Source organism: Esox lucius, chromosome 11 (genome assembly GCF_011004845.1).
Source record: "Esox lucius isolate fEsoLuc1 chromosome 11, fEsoLuc1.pri, whole genome shotgun sequence".
NCBI lineage: Eukaryota > Metazoa > Chordata > Actinopteri > Esociformes > Esocidae > Esox > Esox lucius.
In genome coordinates, this window is record NC_047579.1 from 51,540,542 (window position 1) to 51,561,062 (window position 20,521).

Sequence of the window (20,521 nt, forward strand, 5' to 3'; positions counted from 1 at the left end):
TTAGACATACAGTCAATATTAAAGACATAATAATGACTACATTAATAATAACATACACAGTCAATTAGACATACATTCAATATTAAAGACATAATAATGACTACATTAATAATGACATACACAGTCAATTAGACATACAGTCAATATTAAAGACATAATAATGACTACATTAATAATAACATACACAGTCAATTAGACATATAGTCAATATAAAAGACATAATAATGACTACATTAATTACAACATACAGTCAATTAGACATACAGTCTATATTAAAGACATAATAATGACTACTATAATAATAACATACACTGTCAATTAGACATATAGTCAATATTAAAGGCTTAACAATGACTACTTTACTAATAACATACATAGTCAATTAGACATATAGTCAATATTAAAGGCATAATATTACAAAATATATTAAAGGCATAACAATGACTACTTTAATAATAACGTACACAGTCAATTAGACATATAGTCAATATTAAAGGTATAATAATGACTACAAAAATAATATACACAGTCAATCAGACATATAATCAATATTAAAGGTATAATATTGACTACAATAATAATATACATTCAGTCAATTAGACATATAGTCAATATTAAAGGTATAATAAAATAATAATAGACACAGACATTATTAAATATAATCAGTTAGAAATACATTCATTATTAAATATAATCAGTTAGAAATACAGTCAATATTAAAGTTATAATAATAACAATCATAACAATATAAACAGTCATAAATAAATATAGTCAGAAATATAGTCAATATTAAATATTGTCAGTTAGAAATGTAGTCAATATTAAATATATTCATTTAGAAATATAGTCAATATTTAAGGTATAATAATAACTAACAAAACAATATACACTCATTATAAAATGTAGTTAGACATGAATTCAATGATAAAGCAGTGAGTTCTATGATAAAGCAGTGAGTAACATGATAAAGCAGTGAGTTAAATGATAAAGCAGTGAGTTAAATGATAAAGCAGTGAGTTCAATGATAAAGCAGTGAGTTCAATGATAAAGCAGTGAGTGCACTGCACCTAACAGATTATTGTTTATGGATCACTGAATGTGAGGTGCGTAACCTTGCTTGAATCTTGTTAAGCGTAGTTTACGCTTGAGTTTAGTTTTTTTCTTTCCACTGCCTAATTTTTACACACACTTGGCACTCACCCTGTCACATATAATTACAAATATTTAGATAATTGACAATACGTAGTAATTCACTTATGCTGTTTTTTTGTTGAATTCATACAAAATTCTGAGGGAAAAAACCCAGGCAAATAGGCTAAATTGTTTCATATTGTTTAACTTACTATTACATTACTAGTACATAGCCCCAGCAGGGTAAGTTGTTTCATTTGGTGTAACTTGCTAGTACACAGCCCCAGCAGACTAAGTTGTTTCATTTGGTGTAACTTGCTAGTACACAACCCCAGCAAACTAAGTTGTTTCATTTGGTGTAACTTGCTAGTACACAGCCCCAGCAGACTAAGTCGTTTCAATTGGTGTAACTTGCTAGTACACAACCCCAGCAAACTAAGTTGTTTCATTTGGTGTAACTTGCTAGTACACAACCCCAGCAAACTAAGTTGTTTCATTTGGTGTAACTTGCTAGTACACAACCCCAGCAGGGTATGCTGCTGAATTATTAAAGAGAAGCTTTCTATCTGTTTTGAGAAGTCAAAGAGGTTAGAATAAGTTCTCTACACAGTTGCCTTTGAAAACACTTCTAGACGTCGGTAATACTGTATGTTTTGTATGTAGGACGGAAAAGATGGACATGAAAACATGAATATCACCCAACATCACCCCTCTAATAATCACAAATAGCATTTGACAGGTCAGCCTGGATCAAGAGGTATTAGGATTTAGATTTTACAAGGAAGAGGTCAAATGTGACTTACCAGAGAGCGCCGGTCGAAGACAGAGGGGTCGATGGAAGCATTACTGCCACGACGAGAATCCATACAGCCAATCCCTGCCTCTGAATACCCTAACCCAGCCTCTCCATACATAAGCCCCTCCCCCAGAATGGACTCAGGGCCCAATGAGCTCTTTGGAGTTGGCATGGGCGTGGCCGCCGTACGCATAATGATAGGAGGAGCCAGAGAGTTGCGGTCCACATGACCGTTGGCTGTCATCATCAGAGAATACATCTTCAGCTCTGAGGAAGACCAACATCATCATCATCACCTTCATCACACCATAACCACTATCACCATCATCATTATCATAATTTGCAGTATAACAATTTCAAGCTTTGTACTGTATGTGTTTAATAACATTCAGTATTCTGACATTTTATTCGTGGGCGACAGGAAAAGTGGCAGCTGCTTTTGTTAGCTAATTAGCATCCTAATAAAATACTTAATCCTAAACCATCACCACCAACCATCATAATCACCATTATCACCACCAATAACATTATCATCATCATCATCAACACCATCATCACCATTATTCCCATTATCATCACCACCACCACCACCATCAACACCATCATCACCATTATCCCCATTATCATCACCACCACCACCATCAACACCATCATCACCATTATCATCACCACCACTAACACCACCAACACCATCATCACCATTATCACCACCAATAACATTATCATCATTATCACCACCATCAACACCATCATCACCATTATTACCATTATCATCACCACCATCAACACCATCATCACCATTATCATCACCACCACCATCATCACCATTATCACCACCAATAGCATTATCATCATCATCATCATCATCATCATCACCACTATCAACACCATTATCCTCATTATCATCATCATCACCACCACCACCACCACCATTATCACCATTATCCCCATTATCATCACCACCACCATCAACACCATCATCACCATTATCCCCATTATCATCACCACCACCACCATCAACACCATCATCACCATTATCCTTACTATCATCACCACCACCACCACTGTGTCTTTGAATCTGTTTTCCTCACCTGTGTCCCGCAGCTCTCCAATCTTCTCCTCCTCCTCAAAGTTATCAGATCTTTTCTCATCATCAGAGTCAGAGCGATTGGCATCTCCCTGACAGGAAGACAGAGAGAAACAGAAAGAGAAATTCACAATACAAAATAATTCTCTCCATTATTACATGATGGTAACCGCGGAATTAGGACCCTGAAGAAGCATGAACCTCGTAAAAAGCTGTCTACAGAAAGCAGTAGAACCCAGAGAACATGTTATAGGTTTAAATAACTCAGTAGATCCTGATAGAATGCCATAGAACCCTGCAAAACTATATGGAATTGCAAAGAGCCCTACAGAATTCTTTAGAACCCTAATTAGTATACTTATGAATCCATAATCAACTTAAATCTACAGACTCAATAAGAATCTATTAGAACCCGGAAGACCCCTGTGCCACTCTCACCTCCGCCTGGAAGCCTTCAACCAAGATGGCCACCAGCAGGTTGAAGAGGACGTAATTCCCAAATGTCATCAGAGCAACGAAGTAGAGCGCAGCCAGAGGAGTAGTCGAGGCCATGCCGTTATACAGAACCACGTTCCAATCCTCCTGAGTCAGGATCTGCAGAGAGAGATGGAACGAGGGATGAGATTAGAAACATAAAGAGAGGGAGGTGAAAAAGGGAGCAGACAGATAAAGAGGAAGAGGAAGGGGGAGAGAGGGGGGAGAGACAGAGGGAGACACAGAGGGAGACACAGAGGGAGAGAGTGGGAGGTGATGAGGGAGAGAAGTGTAAAGAAGCGAACAGAGTCTGAGGTCGGCAGTAATTCAGGAGCTGCAAGCCAATAGCAGTGCTGTCATCTAGTATCTCTGACAATCAATGGACAACTGAGAGGGAGTCAATTCATGAATCAATGAATCAATCAAATGTAGTTTATCATGCCCTTTGCACATCAGTGGCTGTCACAAAGTGCTTATACAGACGCCCAAGCTAAAACCCTCACAGCAGACGCCAACAGCAGTAGTTCATGGCGCTGCATCAAACACCCCTATCGCTCTGTCTCATCCTCCCACTCTCACACAGTCTCTCCCTCTGTCTCTCTCACACTGGCTCTCCCTCTGTCTCTCTCTCTAACACTGTCTCTGTCTCTCACAGTCTCTCCCTATTTCTCTCTAACACTGTCTCACTCTCACACTGTCTCTCCCTATTTCTCTCTCACACTGTCTCTCTCTCACACTGTCTCTCTCCCACACTGTCTCTCCCTCTGTCTCTCTCTCACACTGTCTCTCCCGATTTCTCTCTCACACTGTCTCTCTCCCACACTGTCTCTCCCTCTGTCTCTCTCTCACACTTTCTCTCCCTCTGTCTCTCTCTCACACTGTCTCTCCCTATTTCTCTCTAACACTGTCTCTCTCTCACACTGTCTCACTCTCACACTGTCTCTCCTTATTTCTCTCTCACACTGTCTCTCTCTCACACTGTCTCTCTCCCACACTGTCTCTCCCTCTGTCTCTCTCTCACACTGTCTCTCCCGTTATCTCTCTCATACTGTCTCTCTCCCACACTGTCTCTCCCTCTGTCTCTCTCTCACACTTTCTCTCCCTCTGTCTCTCTCTCACACTGTCTCTCCCTATTTCTCTCTAACACTGTCTCTCTCTCACACTGTCTCTCTCTCACACTGTCTCTGCTTCTGTTTCTCTGTAGAGATATTGTGAGATTTCTGTGTTACCATCTCTCTTTGTGTATAGTGATTATATTTTATACTTTTTGATAATCTAACTGATGACCATAACAGTATTCAGTATTATTGTTTGGAAAAAGTCATATTAATTTGGAAACAAAAATGTTTGAAAGGGAAAAGTGAGAACCTATCAAATAATAATATCAACTCCGTTTCCAAAAAAGTTTAGAGGCTGTGTAAAATGTAAATAAAAACAGAATGCAATGATGTGCAAATCATTCAAACCATATATTCAATAGAAGGTAGTACAAAGACAACACATCAAATGTTGAAACCATATATAAATAAGATCTCGTACCCTTCTTTGTGCCAAACTAGCTCCTTTCTTTGTGTCAAATTTATTTATGGACTGAGGCAAAGTGGAAAACAATCATGTGATCTGACAAATAAAAATGTGAAATTATTTTTGGGAATCATGGACCCTGCATCCTCCGGACTAAAGAGGAGAGGGATCATCCTGCTTCTTATCAGCGCACAGTTGAAAAGCCAGCATCTTTGATGGTATGGGGGTGCATTAGTGCACATGGCATGGGTGACTTGCACATCTGTGAAGGCACCATTAATGCTGAACAATATATACAGGTTTTGGAGCAACATATGTAGCCATCCAGATGATGGCCCTCATTCATGAAACCTTCTCAGGAAATATCTCAGATTTGAACGTTGGGGGTGACTTACGATCATCTCTAAGTGTGATTCTTGTGAAACTGTCGCACCTTGTTGAAATTAGCATAGATGTCATCGCAGATTGCTAAATCGGAAAAAGCTGTGGATGCGAGAATGTGCTGCACCTGTCCTTATTTACATATGACACACTCGTAATTTATGCAGGTGTGGTAATCATCTGAAACGGCAAATTACCAAGTTGTCATTCTCCATGATGAAATCAGCGCTGTTATGGAACACTTTCATGCCTCAGCCCAGAGCCGAAGTCCTTTAAAAGAGCAAGCTCTGCTATCACTAGGGTTACTGTTCGACCCAGAACCACTGGTTTATTTGTCCTCTCACTAGTCAGTTTAAAACCTGTTAGCTAATAAAGATGCCAGCCACCGAAATTATAATGAGCATTTATAATCTCCAAGAATGTCAATACGACCTGAATGACTCAGGAAAAACAAAACAAAGCAAGTTTATTTGTCTAGCGCATTACATACTCAAAAGTCTCAACTTTTTTTTAGAAAGGGGGTTGTAAAAGAAAATAGTAATAGTAGACTTTTTTCAGTCTTTGAGGCTATAAACTAGGAGGCTGGTAACACCACTGTTCTCCCCATGTACATTATTTTCATCATTTGGGGAAATATTCTAGATGGATTGCAGGACTGTACATCCCTCTGATGTTCAAAAGCTATTTTAATCGACTAATAATTTGACATGCACTAAACATAGGACACAAAATAACAATAGATATTTTAAAAATAAGCCAATACACACTTGCATCTAAAGGTAGTAACAGTCTCTGAAAAACCTACTGCAGAATATTTTATTTATCAAAACAGCTAATGGAAACAGAGGTCAAAGTAGCATAAAACCACACCAAGCTAATAAAAACTGCCAGGGCAGGGGGGGTCTAAATGGGAGGAATCTGATTGAACAAAGGGAGTCCGGGGGGCAAAAGCCTGTGATGTCTCCAGGTCTTATGCGCTTCCCGGTGTTGCACGTCTCCTCCAAGGATTGTTTGTTCACTAGACTTCGTCAGGACACCGCCCACCTACCTACCACGCTGTGGCCACAACCATCGCTCTCCACCATTAACTGTGACCTACTCAGCCACTAGTCCACTGGACTATGCGTTCCTCTTTGTTTGTTATATCAATAACTTTGAAATTCCACAGTAGAAATAACTAATGGTATACCTCATAGACCTCATAGATGCGTGTGTAGTTAAAACTATCAGAATGTTTCCCGTTGTGATATTTGCATCCTTGTATTTGTAGTGCAGTCAGAACTCATCTCATAGCATTCCAATTTTATTGGTTTTTTGATTGATTCTTTCCTGTGTGTTAAACAGCCCTCTTTTTGTTTTCTCATTATTTGGTTGGGTCTAACTGTGTTGCTGTCCTGGGGCTCTGTGGGATCTGTCTGGGTTTGTCTATAGAGCCTCAAAAGTAGCTGGCATTGTAGGCTGTTCTCTAGGTTCAGCCCTCTGTAGATGAGGGATTTGTTATGGAGGATTTGAGAACTGTTTTCCTTTAGGTGGGTCTCAATTCATTCATGTGTGTACAGAATGTCTCTTCTTCAGTTGTGGTGTGTTTCTGTGTGTGTCTTTGTGTGTATGTGTGTGTGCTTCTGGGTTTGCCTGTATGTGCGTCTCTGTGTGTGTGTGCATGTTTGGTAGTGCTAATTCAGTATCTAGTAACCCAGAACATTTCTGCAGACTCCTCCTGGAGGGAAAGAATCACAACTTATCAGGAACATAGAACAATCTGTCCTTGGAGGTAGGGAGAGAGGGAGGGAGAGAGAGAGAGAGAAAGAGAGAGGGAGAGAGAGGGAGAGAGAGAGAGAGAGGGAGAGAGAGAGAGAGAGGGAGAGAGAGAGAGAGAGAGAGAGGGAGAGAGAGAGAGGGAGCGAGAGAGAGAGAGAGAGGGAGCGAGAGAGAGAGAGAGAGTGATGTAGAATTAGGCAGATAGAGAGAGTGATGATAAAAAGAGTGATGGAGAAAGAGAGTGATTGAGAGAGAGTGATGATAAAAAGATTGATGGAGAAAGAGAGTGATTGAGAGGGAGTGATGGAAAGGAGACTTTCAGGTCTTTCAGGTGTGACTGATAAGCTGACCAGGCCTGTATTCCCAAAGCATTCAGGGAGCTGACCAGGCCTGTATTCCCAAAGCATTCAGAGAGCTGACCAGGCCTGTATTCCCAAAGCATTCAGGGAGCTGACCAGGCCTGTATTCCCAAAGCATTCAGAGAGCTGACCAGGCCTGTATTCCCAAAACATTCAGAGAGCTGACCAGGCCTGTATTCCCAAAGCATTCAGGGAGCTGACCAGGCCTGTATTCCCAAAGCATTCAGGGAGCTGACCAGGCCTGTATTCACAAAGCATTCAGGGAGCTGACCAGGCCTGTATTCATAAAGCATTCAGAGAGCTGATCAAGATCAGTTTAGTTTTATGAATACAATAAAAGTGGCAGGTTCAAGATCAGTATTTTATATGTTAATGAAAAATGATAACTGGCAGATTCTACATCAACACTCTGAAGGGCTTTGTGGATACAGGGCTTGGTAAAGGAAACTCCCATCCTCCCACACACTCTCACACACACACACACACACACACACACTGACCTGAAACACTGTAACGGTGGCCCAGAGTAGGGAATCGAAGTTCTTCCTGTCTGGGATGGTGTCTCCGTTCTCCGTCTGGAGGCTGAATTTACACCCAAACAGGTGCATGCCTAGGATACTGCAGACACACAGACACACACACAGACATACAACCGACACGCACAGACACACACCGACACGCACAGACATACACGAGACACAACCGACACGCACCGACACACACCGACACGCACAGACACACACCGACACGCACAGACACACACCGAGACACACACCGAGACACAACCGACACACACCGAGACACAACCGACACACACCGACACACACCGAGACACAACCGACACACACCGAGACACAACCGACACACACCGACACACACCGAGACACAACCGACACACACCGAGACACAACCGACACACACCGACACACACCGAGACCCAACCGACACACACCGAGACACAACCGACACACACCGACACACACCGAGACACAACCGACACACACCGAGACACAACCGACACACACCGACACACACCGAGACACAACCGACACACACCGAGACACAACCGACACACAACCAACACGCACCGACACACACGACACACATCGACACACACCGACACGCACAGACACGCAACCGACACACAACCGACACGCACCGACACACACAGACATACGCAGGTACACACAGAACCGACACACACAGACACACACAGACAAACCCCGACACACAATGACACACAATGACACACAATGACACACAATGACACATGGGGATTAATATGTAGCTAAATACTTCAGTTTATTGCTGAGTTAGATATTCTGAATTATGTGCTAGTCTTAATCTACATTTCTAATCCGAGATCCAGGGTTAATCCATGTTCATTGAAATAAAAAAAATGAAATAGAAAATTAGCCAGGGGAGGTGGAAGTGTGTATGTTCGTCTGCGGATGTGTATCAATGTATGTGTGTGTACGCCTGTATCTATGTGTGTGTTTGTGTGTGTATCTGTGAGTGTATGTGTGTGTGTGTGTGTTATTACCTGAAGGTAAAGATAAAGAGCATCAGCAGCATGCAGAAGGTGGCTACATTGTCCATGGTCTTCATCAGAACCACCAGCTGTCTCCGCAGCGCCGGCATGAACCGGACCAGCTTCAGAACCCGCAGCAGACGGAATGTCCGCAGAACGGACAGGCCGCCGTCCGCCTGACCTATGACCTCCCACACGCTGGGACATGAGAACACAGATCAGGGAACAGCGCGACGGAATAACAGCCTGGGCTTCAGAACATGGAATCAGAACACGGATTCAGAACATGGATTCAGAACATGGAATCAGAACATGGATTCAGAACACAGAATCAGAACACGGATTCAGAAGACGGAATCAGAACATGGATTCAGAAGACGGAATCAGAAGACGGATTCAGAAGACGGATTCAGAACATGGATTCAGAACACGGAATCAGAACATGGAATCAGAACATGCCTGGACAGTTCAGGGATCTATCGATGATGCATCTCTGCCGTAACCATGACAACAACAGGCTCTGCCTAAAGCTATCGTTTGGGGTTTTTCGTATTTCACATGGGAGTGGTTTTTGGGATGGCACTGCCTCGAGTATTATTGGATGTGACATCCTATGAAAAAGCGAATTCAATATGTCGGGAGGAAAGTTGTGCCTGATGATGGCGAGCCACGGGGAAACATTGGGTTCTGCATCATCAGGACTCCAGAGTGACATGGCTAGTTTATACGGGCTGCTGACAGGGTGTAAATCGTAGGCTGTTCCTTGTGTTGTGTTCGCCAGATATAGCTCGATCATGACATTCTCTTAAAGGAAATGACACCTAACCCTTGAGGTGAAGTAGAACATAAATACACGGCTAGCAATGTGAACGCTAACTTTGACCGATTCTGATGGAATCCTAGCAACCCAATATTTCATTAGATTTCTCCTATGATTTTCAGGCATTTTATACTTTAAACAAAACAGTGCGGGAAAAGATGGACAGAGTTACTGAAAATCCCTAAAAATAATTTAGGAAAGTATTATAAACATAATTTAAAGGAATGAGATTACTGTATGTTAGTGAGTATAAGTAATCCAATAGTTTGGATATTGATTACAATTCAGTACCAGTAACCAGTAACTGTAATCACACACACACACACACACCTGATGATGACAATGATCCCGTCAAAGATGTTGTACGGGTTCTTGATGTATCCAAACATCCCAAAGGCCAGGAGCTTGAACATCATCTCCAGAACAAACATACTGGTGAACACAATGTTACTGATCTCCAGGATGTCTGTGAGCTCCTCTGGCTGAGGAGGGGGGGAGAAACCGGGAGGATGAGGAGAAAACAGGTGAGAGTTATTACATTGGATCCACCATTGTCCCCACCACTATAAAGCCCAGTAATATGGTCCAGTCGAACCGCTGAAGCGACAAAGCAGATAAATCCTGTGCAGCTCAGTTGGCAGAGTCTGGTGCTTGTAATGTCAGGATAGTGCGTCCTGGATAGCAACCCTCCTGTAGGTCTCTACTACAACCCTGTTCCAGTGAAGTTACTCAGTGTGTGTGTGTGTGTGTGTGTGTGTGTGCTTCCAATCAATTTGACTGTAACAGCAGAGTATGTGTATGTAGTCAGCCTGGGTTTGCCAGGTCTCTGGTTTCCCTGACTCTCACACTTCCTCTTAAAATCATCACTGTTTACACTGGACAGACATACAGATAGACAGAGTGTCCTCTGTGTCTTAGATAGAGGAGGAGCTGGGAGAGTAGCAAGAGGGGGGATGTGTTGAGTGGAGGTATATGGGGTAAGGGATGTTGGCGTGAGGGATAATGGAGGGAGAGATTTTGGGGTGAGGGATGTTGGGGTGAGGAATGTTGGCGTGAGGTAAATTGGGAAGAGAAATGTTCGGTTGAGGGAAGATGGGAAGAGGAATGTTCGGGTAAGGAATGTTGGGGTGAGTAATGCTGGGGTGAGGGATGTTGTGGTGAGTAATAATGGGGTGGGGGATGTTGTGGTGAGGGATGCTGGGATGAGGGATGGGGGATGTTGGGTGTCTGTTAGCCCCAGTTATGAAGGGTAATGAAGGTGTGTGGTAGGGCTAGGGTGTGTGGTAGGGGTAATGAAGGTGTGTAGTAGTCTTAGAGTGTGCGGTGGATTAATGAAGGACTGGTAGTGTTAGGGTGTGTGGTAGGGTAATGAAGGTGTGTGGTAAGGTTATGGTGTGTGGTAGGGGTAATGAAGGTGTGTGGTAGTGTTAGGGTGTGTGGTGGGGTAATGAAGGTGTGTGGTAGTGTTAGGGTTTGTGGTAGGGGTAATGAAGGTGTGTGGTAGTGTTAGGGTGTGTGGTGGGGTAATGAAGGTGTGTGGTATTGTTAGGGTTTGTGGTAGGGGTAATGAAGGTGTGTGGTAGAGTTAGGGTGTGTGGTGGGGTAATGAAGGTGTGTGGTAGTGTAGGGTGTGTGGTGGGGTAATGAAGGTGTGTGGTAAGGTTAGGGTGTGTGGTAGGGGTAAAGAAAGTGTTTGGTAGGGTTAGGGTGTGTAGTAGGAGTAATGAAGGTGTGTGGTAGTGTTAGGGTGTGTGATGGGGTAATGAAGGTGTGTGGTAGTGTAGGGTGTGTGGTGGGGTAATGAAGGTGTGTGGTAAGGTTAGGGTGTGTGGTAGGGGTAAAGAAAGTGTGTGGTAGTGTTAGGGTGTGTAGTAGGAGTAATGAAGGTGTGTGGTAGTGTTAGGGTGTGTGGTAGGGGTATTGAAGTTGTGTGGTAGTGTTAGGGTTTGTGGTAGGGGTAATGAAGGTGTGTGGTAGTGTTAGGGTGTGTGGTAGGGGTAATGAAGGTGTGTGGTAGTGTTAGGGTGTGTGGTGGGGTAATGAAGGTGTGTGGTAGTGTTAGGGTGTGTGGTGGGGTAATGAAGGTGTGTGGTAGTGTTAGGGTGTGTGGTGGGGTAATGAAGGTGTGTGGTAGTGTTAGGGTGTGTGGTAGGAGTAATGAAGGTGTGTGGTAGTGTTAGGGTGTGTGGTGGGGTAATGAAGGTGTGTGGTAGTGTTAGTGTGTGTGGTAGGAGTAATGAAGGTGTGTGGTAGTGTTAGGGCGTGTGGTAGGGATATTGAAGGTGTGTATTTTAAACCCATGTGTAAGCAACCTTGACTGCCTGTTTTTACCCAATAAGGAAATGACTGAAGCGACTAAACGAGCCCTCACTACTGTTTACACTGCAATGATAAAGGAGAGCCTCAACCCACACAGACTAGGTGTGTGTGTCTGTCTGTCTCTGCGTGTGTGTGAGGAAAAACATAGTTAGGTGACAGTATTATGAGAATGACATGTTCCAGATGTTGTTTACTTGGCTGACAACAGCAAACCTTTACGCAGTGTGTGTGTGTGTGTGTAGGTGTATGTATGTGTGTGTAAGTGTGAGTGTGTGCATGAAATGTGAGAAGTACACGTCACAGACACCCTGACAAATCTGCTCAGCTGGAAAGCACAAAGACATGCACGCACGCACACACAAAGGGCCAGCCGTACCTGCTGGTGGTACTCGATGCCCATGCTCAGTGTGTTGATGAGGATGGCGATCATAATTCCTCTGTTGAAGTACTTGCTGTCCACGATGCGCCTCAGTCTGTCCCCGAAGCCCCCCCACATCTCCGCCAGCCTGTCCTGGCACCGCTTCAACGCCAGAGCAAGCCCCGACCCACACCTGCCACGCCGCCGCCCGCGCCCACCGCGCCCCTCCTCTCCCTGGGGGAAGTTGTGCAGGGTGTCAGCCTCCCCCCTGGAGCTCTCCGGCCCCCCCATGTCCAGCTGCAGCTTCCCCAGGGCGTTGGCGCACAGTGGACAGGTCAGCAGCTCCAGAAGCAGGGCAGAGGGCACCAAGTCAGCCAGCTGGTCCAGCAGCCGAGGACGACCTAGAGATGGGAGGGGTCAGAAAGAGGGGTGAATAGCAATACTCCTTTATTTTTAAAATGGTGTACGTCTGAGAGAAACATATTCAACATCAAACCCAACTACTCAGGGTTAGTCACCACAACCCCTGGGCCAGGCTGTCTCTCTGAGGGACCCAGCCTCTCACGGTCCTGGGCTGTCTGGGGGCTGGTTTTCCCTACAACCTGCCAGCTATTAACTAAAATACCAAACACAGAAGGATGTGATCAGAGAGGCAGGAAAAGAGCCTGTAGGGCTGACCTCAGCGGCCAGGTCAACTAGAACAGGCTTACCTTTCAGATCAATGGGACCATTTATTAGACTGATTGCCTCCTCTCTTTACCTCTCTCTACACGCTCCTTCCCTCCCTCTCTTTCATTCTCTCCCTCTATCTTTCTCTCTCCCTCTACATCACTGTCTCTCTCCCTTCTTCCTCTCTGTCTTTCTTCCTTTATCTCCTTCTCTCCATCCACTTATTTCCTCTTCTCTCGCCTGTCGTCTCCTCCCTCCTCTCCTCCTCACCCAGACAGTCTCCCCCTCCCACTTCTATTCACCGTAGTGATGCAAAGTGACTTCAGCATGAGACATGGATTTCCTGTCAGACTGTAAGTGGTGCTCCAGACACACACACACTCACACAAACACACACACACAGACACACACACACACACACACACACACACACACACACACAGACAGAGAGACACACCCACACACACACACAGAGACAAACACACACACACAGAGGTTTCCTTGACACACATTAGGCCTGAGAACATGTGGAAGCTCTGCCAGGCCAGGCTTGATGTGTGTGGAACTCCTCCACAGTCTCTAACAGTGTGTACTTCAGGAGACAGTGAGGAGTACAGAAAGATAAAACATAGAAGGGTTCATCTAGAACACAGTGCAACTAGAACGTAGAGCGGTACCCTTAAAACATAGAGGGATACAACTAAAACATAAAGGGGTACAGCTAGAACATACAGGGCTACATCTAGAACATACAGAGATACATGCTGTAAAGAGATCAACGGAAAATGGACAGCTAAAAAGCATAGCCAGTTCTCCTTCTCCACTATAAATCCTCTCTAAAGGAATGCACTCCCTAACTTTTCCCTGTCTCCTGCCCTGTTTAAACTAAGGAGGACATGAGCTCTTGGCCACACCTCCGGAGTACCTGGCTTGAAAGACACGTTGCTGTCCCTGTCCAAAGTCCTCCTGGTTGTGTTGCAGATTAGGATGATACCTGACGATTTCAGCTGCCACTCTGCTGACCCCCCCTCCCCCCAGTGTTGTCCCTGTCCTTGTCCATCTGGTCATGCTTCCGAGTTGGACCAGGTTTAAATAGACACTGCATTTATAATTATTACATTTTGCACTCTTAATACTGCATGTTCACCTGGCACAGCCAGAAGAGGACTGGTCACCCCTCTGAGCCTGGTTCTTCTCTAGGTTTCATCCTACATTTCGGCCTTCTTAGGGAGTTTTTCCTAGCCACTGAAATTCAACACTACTGTTGTTTTCTCCTTGGGGTTTAAGGCCGGGTGTTTTGTACAAGGACTTTGTGACAACTGCTGATGTAAATAAAGGCTTTATAAATACATTTGATTGATTGATAGTAGGAACGACTTACTGCCAAACTCTGTCTCTATAAGAAAAAGCCTAACTAGCATAGTGTGAAAGATACATACCAACAACAGTCTACATATACAGTACCAGTCAATATTTGTGTCCAAACCTTTCACTGGTATGTATGCTTTGTATAGTTTTTCAGTAGAGACAGTGTTCTTACTTTGTTGTCTTTAGTGATGCTATAGAGACAATGTTCTTACTGCGTTGTCTATAGTGTTTCTATAGAGACAGTGTTCTTACTGTGTTATATTTAGTGTTTCAATAGAGACAGTGTTCTTACTGTGTTATCTTTAGTGTTTCTATAGAGATAGTGTTCTTACTGTGTTGTCTTCAGCGTTTCTATAGAGACAGTGTTCTTACTGTGTTATCTTCAGCGTTTCTATAGAGACAGTGTTCTAACTGTGTTGTCTTTAGTCTTTCTATAGAGACAGTGTTTTTACTGTGTTTTCTTTAGTGTTTCTATAGAGATAGTGTTTTCACTGTGTTTTCTTTAGTGTTTCTATAGAGACAGTGTACTGTGTTGTCTTTAGCGTTTCTATAGAGACAGTGTTCTTACTCTGTTGTCCCATTAGGTGGTGCAGCTTGCGAAGGGGACTGGGGGGCAGCGGCGACAGGACAGAGGAGGAGGTGTGGTGGGGTCTGTGTGGGTGAGTTTGTGTAGAGCTTCGGATTAAGGAGGGGAGAATAGTGGGGTAGTTCATCCCCCCGTTCAAACGACCCAGAGGAGACACCCCTGGGTTCACCAAGGGTTCACGGGCTGGAACAGGAAGTGACCTCATCTCCAGGTCCTCCTCTCCTGGAAGATTAATTATGGTCAGTTAGTTAATTAATCTTAGTTAGATCCAGTAGAAGCAATTTAATAAAATGTATGTTAATATTGGTTTCAAGAATTCAGTGATGACTAGGACATTGTCTGTCCACAAGGTAGTTCATCCAGGATGTATGTAATGTATATTCCACCCATATAGGCATCCAGACCATCAAGGGTGTGTTCAGGGCTATGAGTTGTTCTGTAGGCACGATGTGAGTGCAGGGTAGAGTCCTTAGCCGAGATCGTTGGAGATACACAACAAACCCCCCGAGATGCCTTATTGCTATTATATACTGGTTACCAACGTACGTAGACCAGTAAAATGTCATATCTCATCTGCTATACGGTCTTATATACCATGGCTTCCTGACAGTCAGCATTCACACCATCAACTGGGTTATGAAAATAAGTCTAGCCTACGTGCGCATTACACACTCTAACAACGACGACAGCCTGTTACTGGGTAACTAGTCCTCAAACCTGTTGCTAGGGGGATGTGTCCCCCGTTGCTAAGCTGACCGTGGTGATGCTGGTGATGCTGCAGTAGTGTATGTATGGGGCGGAGCCAGGGGGCGTTTCCAGATGTGCTGCGGATGCTGTGGCTTCCATGTCCGTTTCCTCCCCCCAGACCCGGCCCTCCTCCATTAGGGTTCACCTTCTTACGGCGCTTACTGTCAGAAAACACATTACCGAGAAGGCTATAGACAATACATTACATACAGTGGATACAAGAGATAGAGGGGATTTAAATGATACAGAGAATAGTAAAGAAAGGATTTAAGGAATAGTAAAGAAAGGATGTAAGGAAAAGTAAAGAAAGGATATAGGGAATAGTAAAGAAAGGATATAGGGAACAGTAAAGAAAGGATATAGGGGATACAAGATCATATAGGGAATAATATGGTAAAAGAGAGAAATATAGGATGTATAGATGCTATTGGGGATATAGACGACATGTTGGAAAAACAAGACAATATAGTACAGTAGATATAGGGAATATAAACAATATACACTCACCTAAAGGATTATTAGGAACACCTGTTCAATTTCTCATTAATGCAATTATCTAATCAACCAATCACATGGCAGTTGCTTCAATGCATTTAGGGGTGTGGTCCTGGTCAAGACAATCTCCTGAACTCCAAACTGAATGTCAGAATGGGAAAGAAAGGTGATTTAACCAATTTTGAGTGTGGCATGGTTGTTGGTGCCAGACGGGCCGGTCTGAGTATATCTTCTCTGTTACTGGGATTTTCACGGACAACCATTTCTAGGGTTTACAAAGAATGGTGTGAAAAGGGAAAAACATCCAGTATGCGGCAGTCCTGTGGGTGAAAATGCCTTGTTGATGCTAGAGGTCAGAGGAGAATGGGCCGACTGATTCAAGCTGATAGAAGAGCAACTTTGACTGAAATAACCACTCGTTACAACCGAGGTATGCAACAAAGCATTTGTGAAGCCATAACACGCACAACCTTGAGGTGGATGGGCTACAACAGCACAAGACCCCACCGGGTACCACTCATCTCCACTACAAATAGGAAAAAGAGGCTACAATTTGCACGAGCTCAAGAAATTGGACAGTTGAAGACTGGAAGAATGTTGCCTGGTCTGATGAGTCTCGATTTCTGTTGAAATTTGGCGTATATAGAATGAGAACATGGATCCATCATGCCTTGTTACCACTGTGCAGGCTGCTGGTGGTGGTGTAATGGTGTGGGGGATGTTTTCTTGGCACACTTTAGGCCCCTTAGTGCCAATTGGGCATTGTTTAAATGCCATGGCCTACCTGAGCATTGTTTCTGACCATGTCCATCCCTTTATGACCACCATGTACCCATCCTCTGATGGCTACTTCCAGCAGGATAATGCACCATGTCACAAAGCTCGAATCATTTCAAATTGGTTTCTTGAACATGACAATGAGTTCACTGTACTGAAATGGCCCCCACAGTCACCAGATCTCAACCCAATAGAGCATCTATGGGATGTGGTGGATCAGGAGCTTCGTGCCCTGGATGTGCATCCCACAAATCTCCATCAACTGCAAGATGCTATCCTATCAATATAGGCCAACATTTCTAAAGAATGCTTTCAGCACCTTGTTGAATCAATGCCTCGTAGAATTAAGGCAGTTCTGAAGGCGAAAGGGGGTCAAACACAGTATTAGTATGGTTTTCCTAATAATCCTTTAGGTGAGGGTATATTACAAAGAATAACAGGGATAAAGGGAGGATATAGGGGATATAGAGAATTAAGAGGGCATGGAGGATAGCCGGATACTCAAAGGACATAGGTGATATGGAGGATAAAGGAGAAAGAGGGGATATAGGTTATGTAGAGTATATAAAAGAGAAAGGATATAGAGAGGATATAGAGGCAATAAATGATATAGGGGATAAAGGATGAAGGTAATATACAGAGCTGCATGTATGTTCATTGTTCATTAAACAAAAGTGGTTTATTTAACCTACATTCTGATTTCATGTGCAAAAATATGTGAACTTCTCTCTGACTATTTTTCAGGGATTTCTGCCCACCCCTCCTTACAGAACTCAGCCAACTAGGTTTGTACTGCCTCCTTCAGGTACTGCCACAGCGTCTCGAGTGGATTAAGGTCAGGACTTCGACTTGGCCCATCCAAAACACATATCTTCTTTCTCCAGAGCTATTCATTGGTAGATTACTTTGAATTCTTTGGGTGGTTGTTGGACTGGCTTTTTACGGCCCAGCTTTACCTCCTTGACTTACGGCCTGACGTTCTTATGGCCTGACGTTCTTACGGCCTGACGTTCTGGTCAATAATCTCCTGGTTTACCTCAGAATTCATGGCACCTTAATGATTGTGCAGTTGACCAGGTCCGGTGGAGGACAAGCAGACCCAGGTGCTTGACTGTTGGTATAAGGTTGTTTTAATGGTAAACAGGGTTTGGTTTTCACCAAATATAAAGGTTTTGAGGTTTTGATTGTGACTGTTTGAGACTTTTAGAAACTGGGTTTGTCCAGGTGGTCCTAGGCAAAGGACATCAGTTTGGTTCTTTTTTTACAGTAGAGGTTTCTTCCTAGCAACCCTCCCATGATGCCATTTCGTTTGTGGCTATTGGGGGTAATTTGAAAGGGTGTCCACTTCTAGGCCAAGTTGCTGTCTTGTTAAAGGCTCCCCATTTGTAAATGATTTACCTCACAAAGGACTAATGTTTTTGAGATGGTTGTATAGCCTTCCCCAGACTACTCTCATTATCTTCATCCTGGTGTCCTCTGAGATCTCATTTCCTCTCAGCATGGTGTGTTTCACATTCACCTGTATGGGTAACACCAAACTGACCAGGTTTCCTGTCTCTATTTATCAGAGACCCCCCAAACTCTTAAAGATCTCTAATTTGATTGGTCCATTTCCTACCCAAATATTTCTCCACCCGATTCTACTTACCAACTTGATTTAACCAACTTATTTTTGCACCTGCAATAATTCCTTTTTAACTTTGTTTTCCTGCTACAGGCACAATTTCCTCTAAACAGAACACATCGAAATGGTAACTACAAACCTGTTATGTCAGATAAAAAAGGTTCTGATTAAATATTTCATGAAGAGATTTCATGGTGAAGATAGTAACAGGGATACAGAGAGGACAAAGGATATATAGACGATGTAGGGGATATAGAACATAAAGCAGATATAGGGGATATATAGGAGAAATTGATGGCTTAGAGAATAAAGGGGATATAGAGAATAAAAGGTATGTAGAGAATAACAGAAAGAAATAGAGGATAACAGGGATAGAGGATATAGGACATACAGAGTATACAGAGGACATAGATAATAAAAGGGACATAGAGACCAACAGGGATGAAAAGACAATAACAGGGATGAACAGAGTACATATAATATATATTAGAGGGGAATGGGACTTGACACCACGGTGAATATGGCCTACCTGTGCCAGGTGGTATACATGCGCTGTACCCGTCTGGTCAGTTTACGGTAGAGGTGTGAAATGTATCTCAGCATCTCCTCGTAGCACGACCCAGGTTCACTGTAGCTGGCCAGCGTGCTGTCATTGGACATGTAGCGTGCCCGCTGCTCCCGCATCAGCGCATTCTCTCGCTGTTTAGTCTCAGCAAACTGGGTGGCTATGACGACCAGGCACAGGTTGATCATGAAGAATGAGCCCACCTGGCGAGACAGGGAGACAGAGTTACTGTTAGGACAAGATACTGGACCAACCAGAAATAAACAGTCACTGCTATCAGTATCCAGCTTAACTCTGAAACCTGTCTTTATCAGTTTCTGGTTTAACTCTGAAACCTGTCTTTATCAGTTTCTGGTTTAACTCTGAAACCTGTCTTTATCAGTATCTGGTTTAACTCTGAAACCTGTCTTTATCAGTATCTGGTATAACTCTGAAAACTGTCATTATCAGTATCTGGTTTAACTCTGAAAACTGTCTTTATCAGTAACTTGCTCTCCGATCCTTTTTCAGAAATTCCAGTCTGACTGCCTTACTTGCGACGAACACTGTCCAACACTTTGAGTGCGATACCATCATTTCCCGTTTATGAACCGTGTCTTATACACAGATTTAGAAAACATTTTCAACCACAGCGGTTGACACATGGGTGTGGCCAACACGAGTTGACATTTCTAAAACCGTTTCCACCAGTGAACTTTTTTACATGACTGCTTGACGATGTAGAGGTCTCAGAAACTCATGTGGTAAATATGATGCAACTAAAGTTAGAGTTTTCAAAAACATATTAACTTTGGTAGATAACAAATTAATGAATGACCTTTTGCAAAAGCCCTGCCTATCTTACTGTTGCTACGCCCATCAAGCGGCAACTACCATAAACAGCCAAGCACGGAGGAGAAAAGCGGCATATTACCGCTCAGTGCAAGTAACCCTTTTTGGAGTAATACCTCCTCGATATCCGCCAGATCGCAACATTGCAATGTGCAGTGGAAGGATATGTTCACAATATTCAGATAAACAAGGAAGGGGACACAGTATTTGAAGCAAGCATACAGACCTCAAAGAATGAGAAATCCCATGAACTCAAATGCAACCAGCACAGCCTTGTGGACCAGTCATGCTCTTGTACTGCCAGGTTAGTTCTGTTTATAT

The 20,521-nt window shown here is 43.4% G+C and overlaps 1 protein-coding gene across 3 annotated transcripts in view; it reads right to left on the reverse strand.

Annotated features, from left to right (window-relative positions):
• The window catches only part of cacna1ha (calcium channel, voltage-dependent, T type, alpha 1H subunit a), a 144,499-nt gene that overhangs the window by 58,603 nt on the left and 65,375 nt on the right, over positions 1-20,521 (reverse strand). For 2 of the 3 annotated variants that reach the window (XM_029123199.2, XM_029123198.2), the window contains exons 9-18: positions 19,334-19,572; positions 15,879-16,069; positions 15,144-15,383; positions 12,557-12,939; positions 10,192-10,343; positions 9,054-9,239; positions 8,011-8,128; positions 3,453-3,608; positions 3,019-3,106; positions 1,935-2,194 (exon numbers count right to left, since the gene is read on the reverse strand). In XM_029123199.2, the coding sequence (XP_028979032.2) occupies positions 1,935-2,194; positions 3,019-3,106; positions 3,453-3,608; positions 8,011-8,128; positions 9,054-9,239; positions 10,192-10,343; positions 12,557-12,939; positions 15,144-15,383; positions 15,879-16,069; positions 19,334-19,572 (2,013 nt within the window). The remainder of the gene's footprint in view (positions 1-1,934; positions 2,195-3,018; positions 3,107-3,452; positions 3,609-8,010; positions 8,129-9,053; positions 9,240-10,191; positions 10,344-12,556; positions 12,940-15,143; positions 15,384-15,878; positions 16,070-19,333; positions 19,573-20,521) is intronic. The other variant, XM_029123200.2, reaches the window with a different exon arrangement.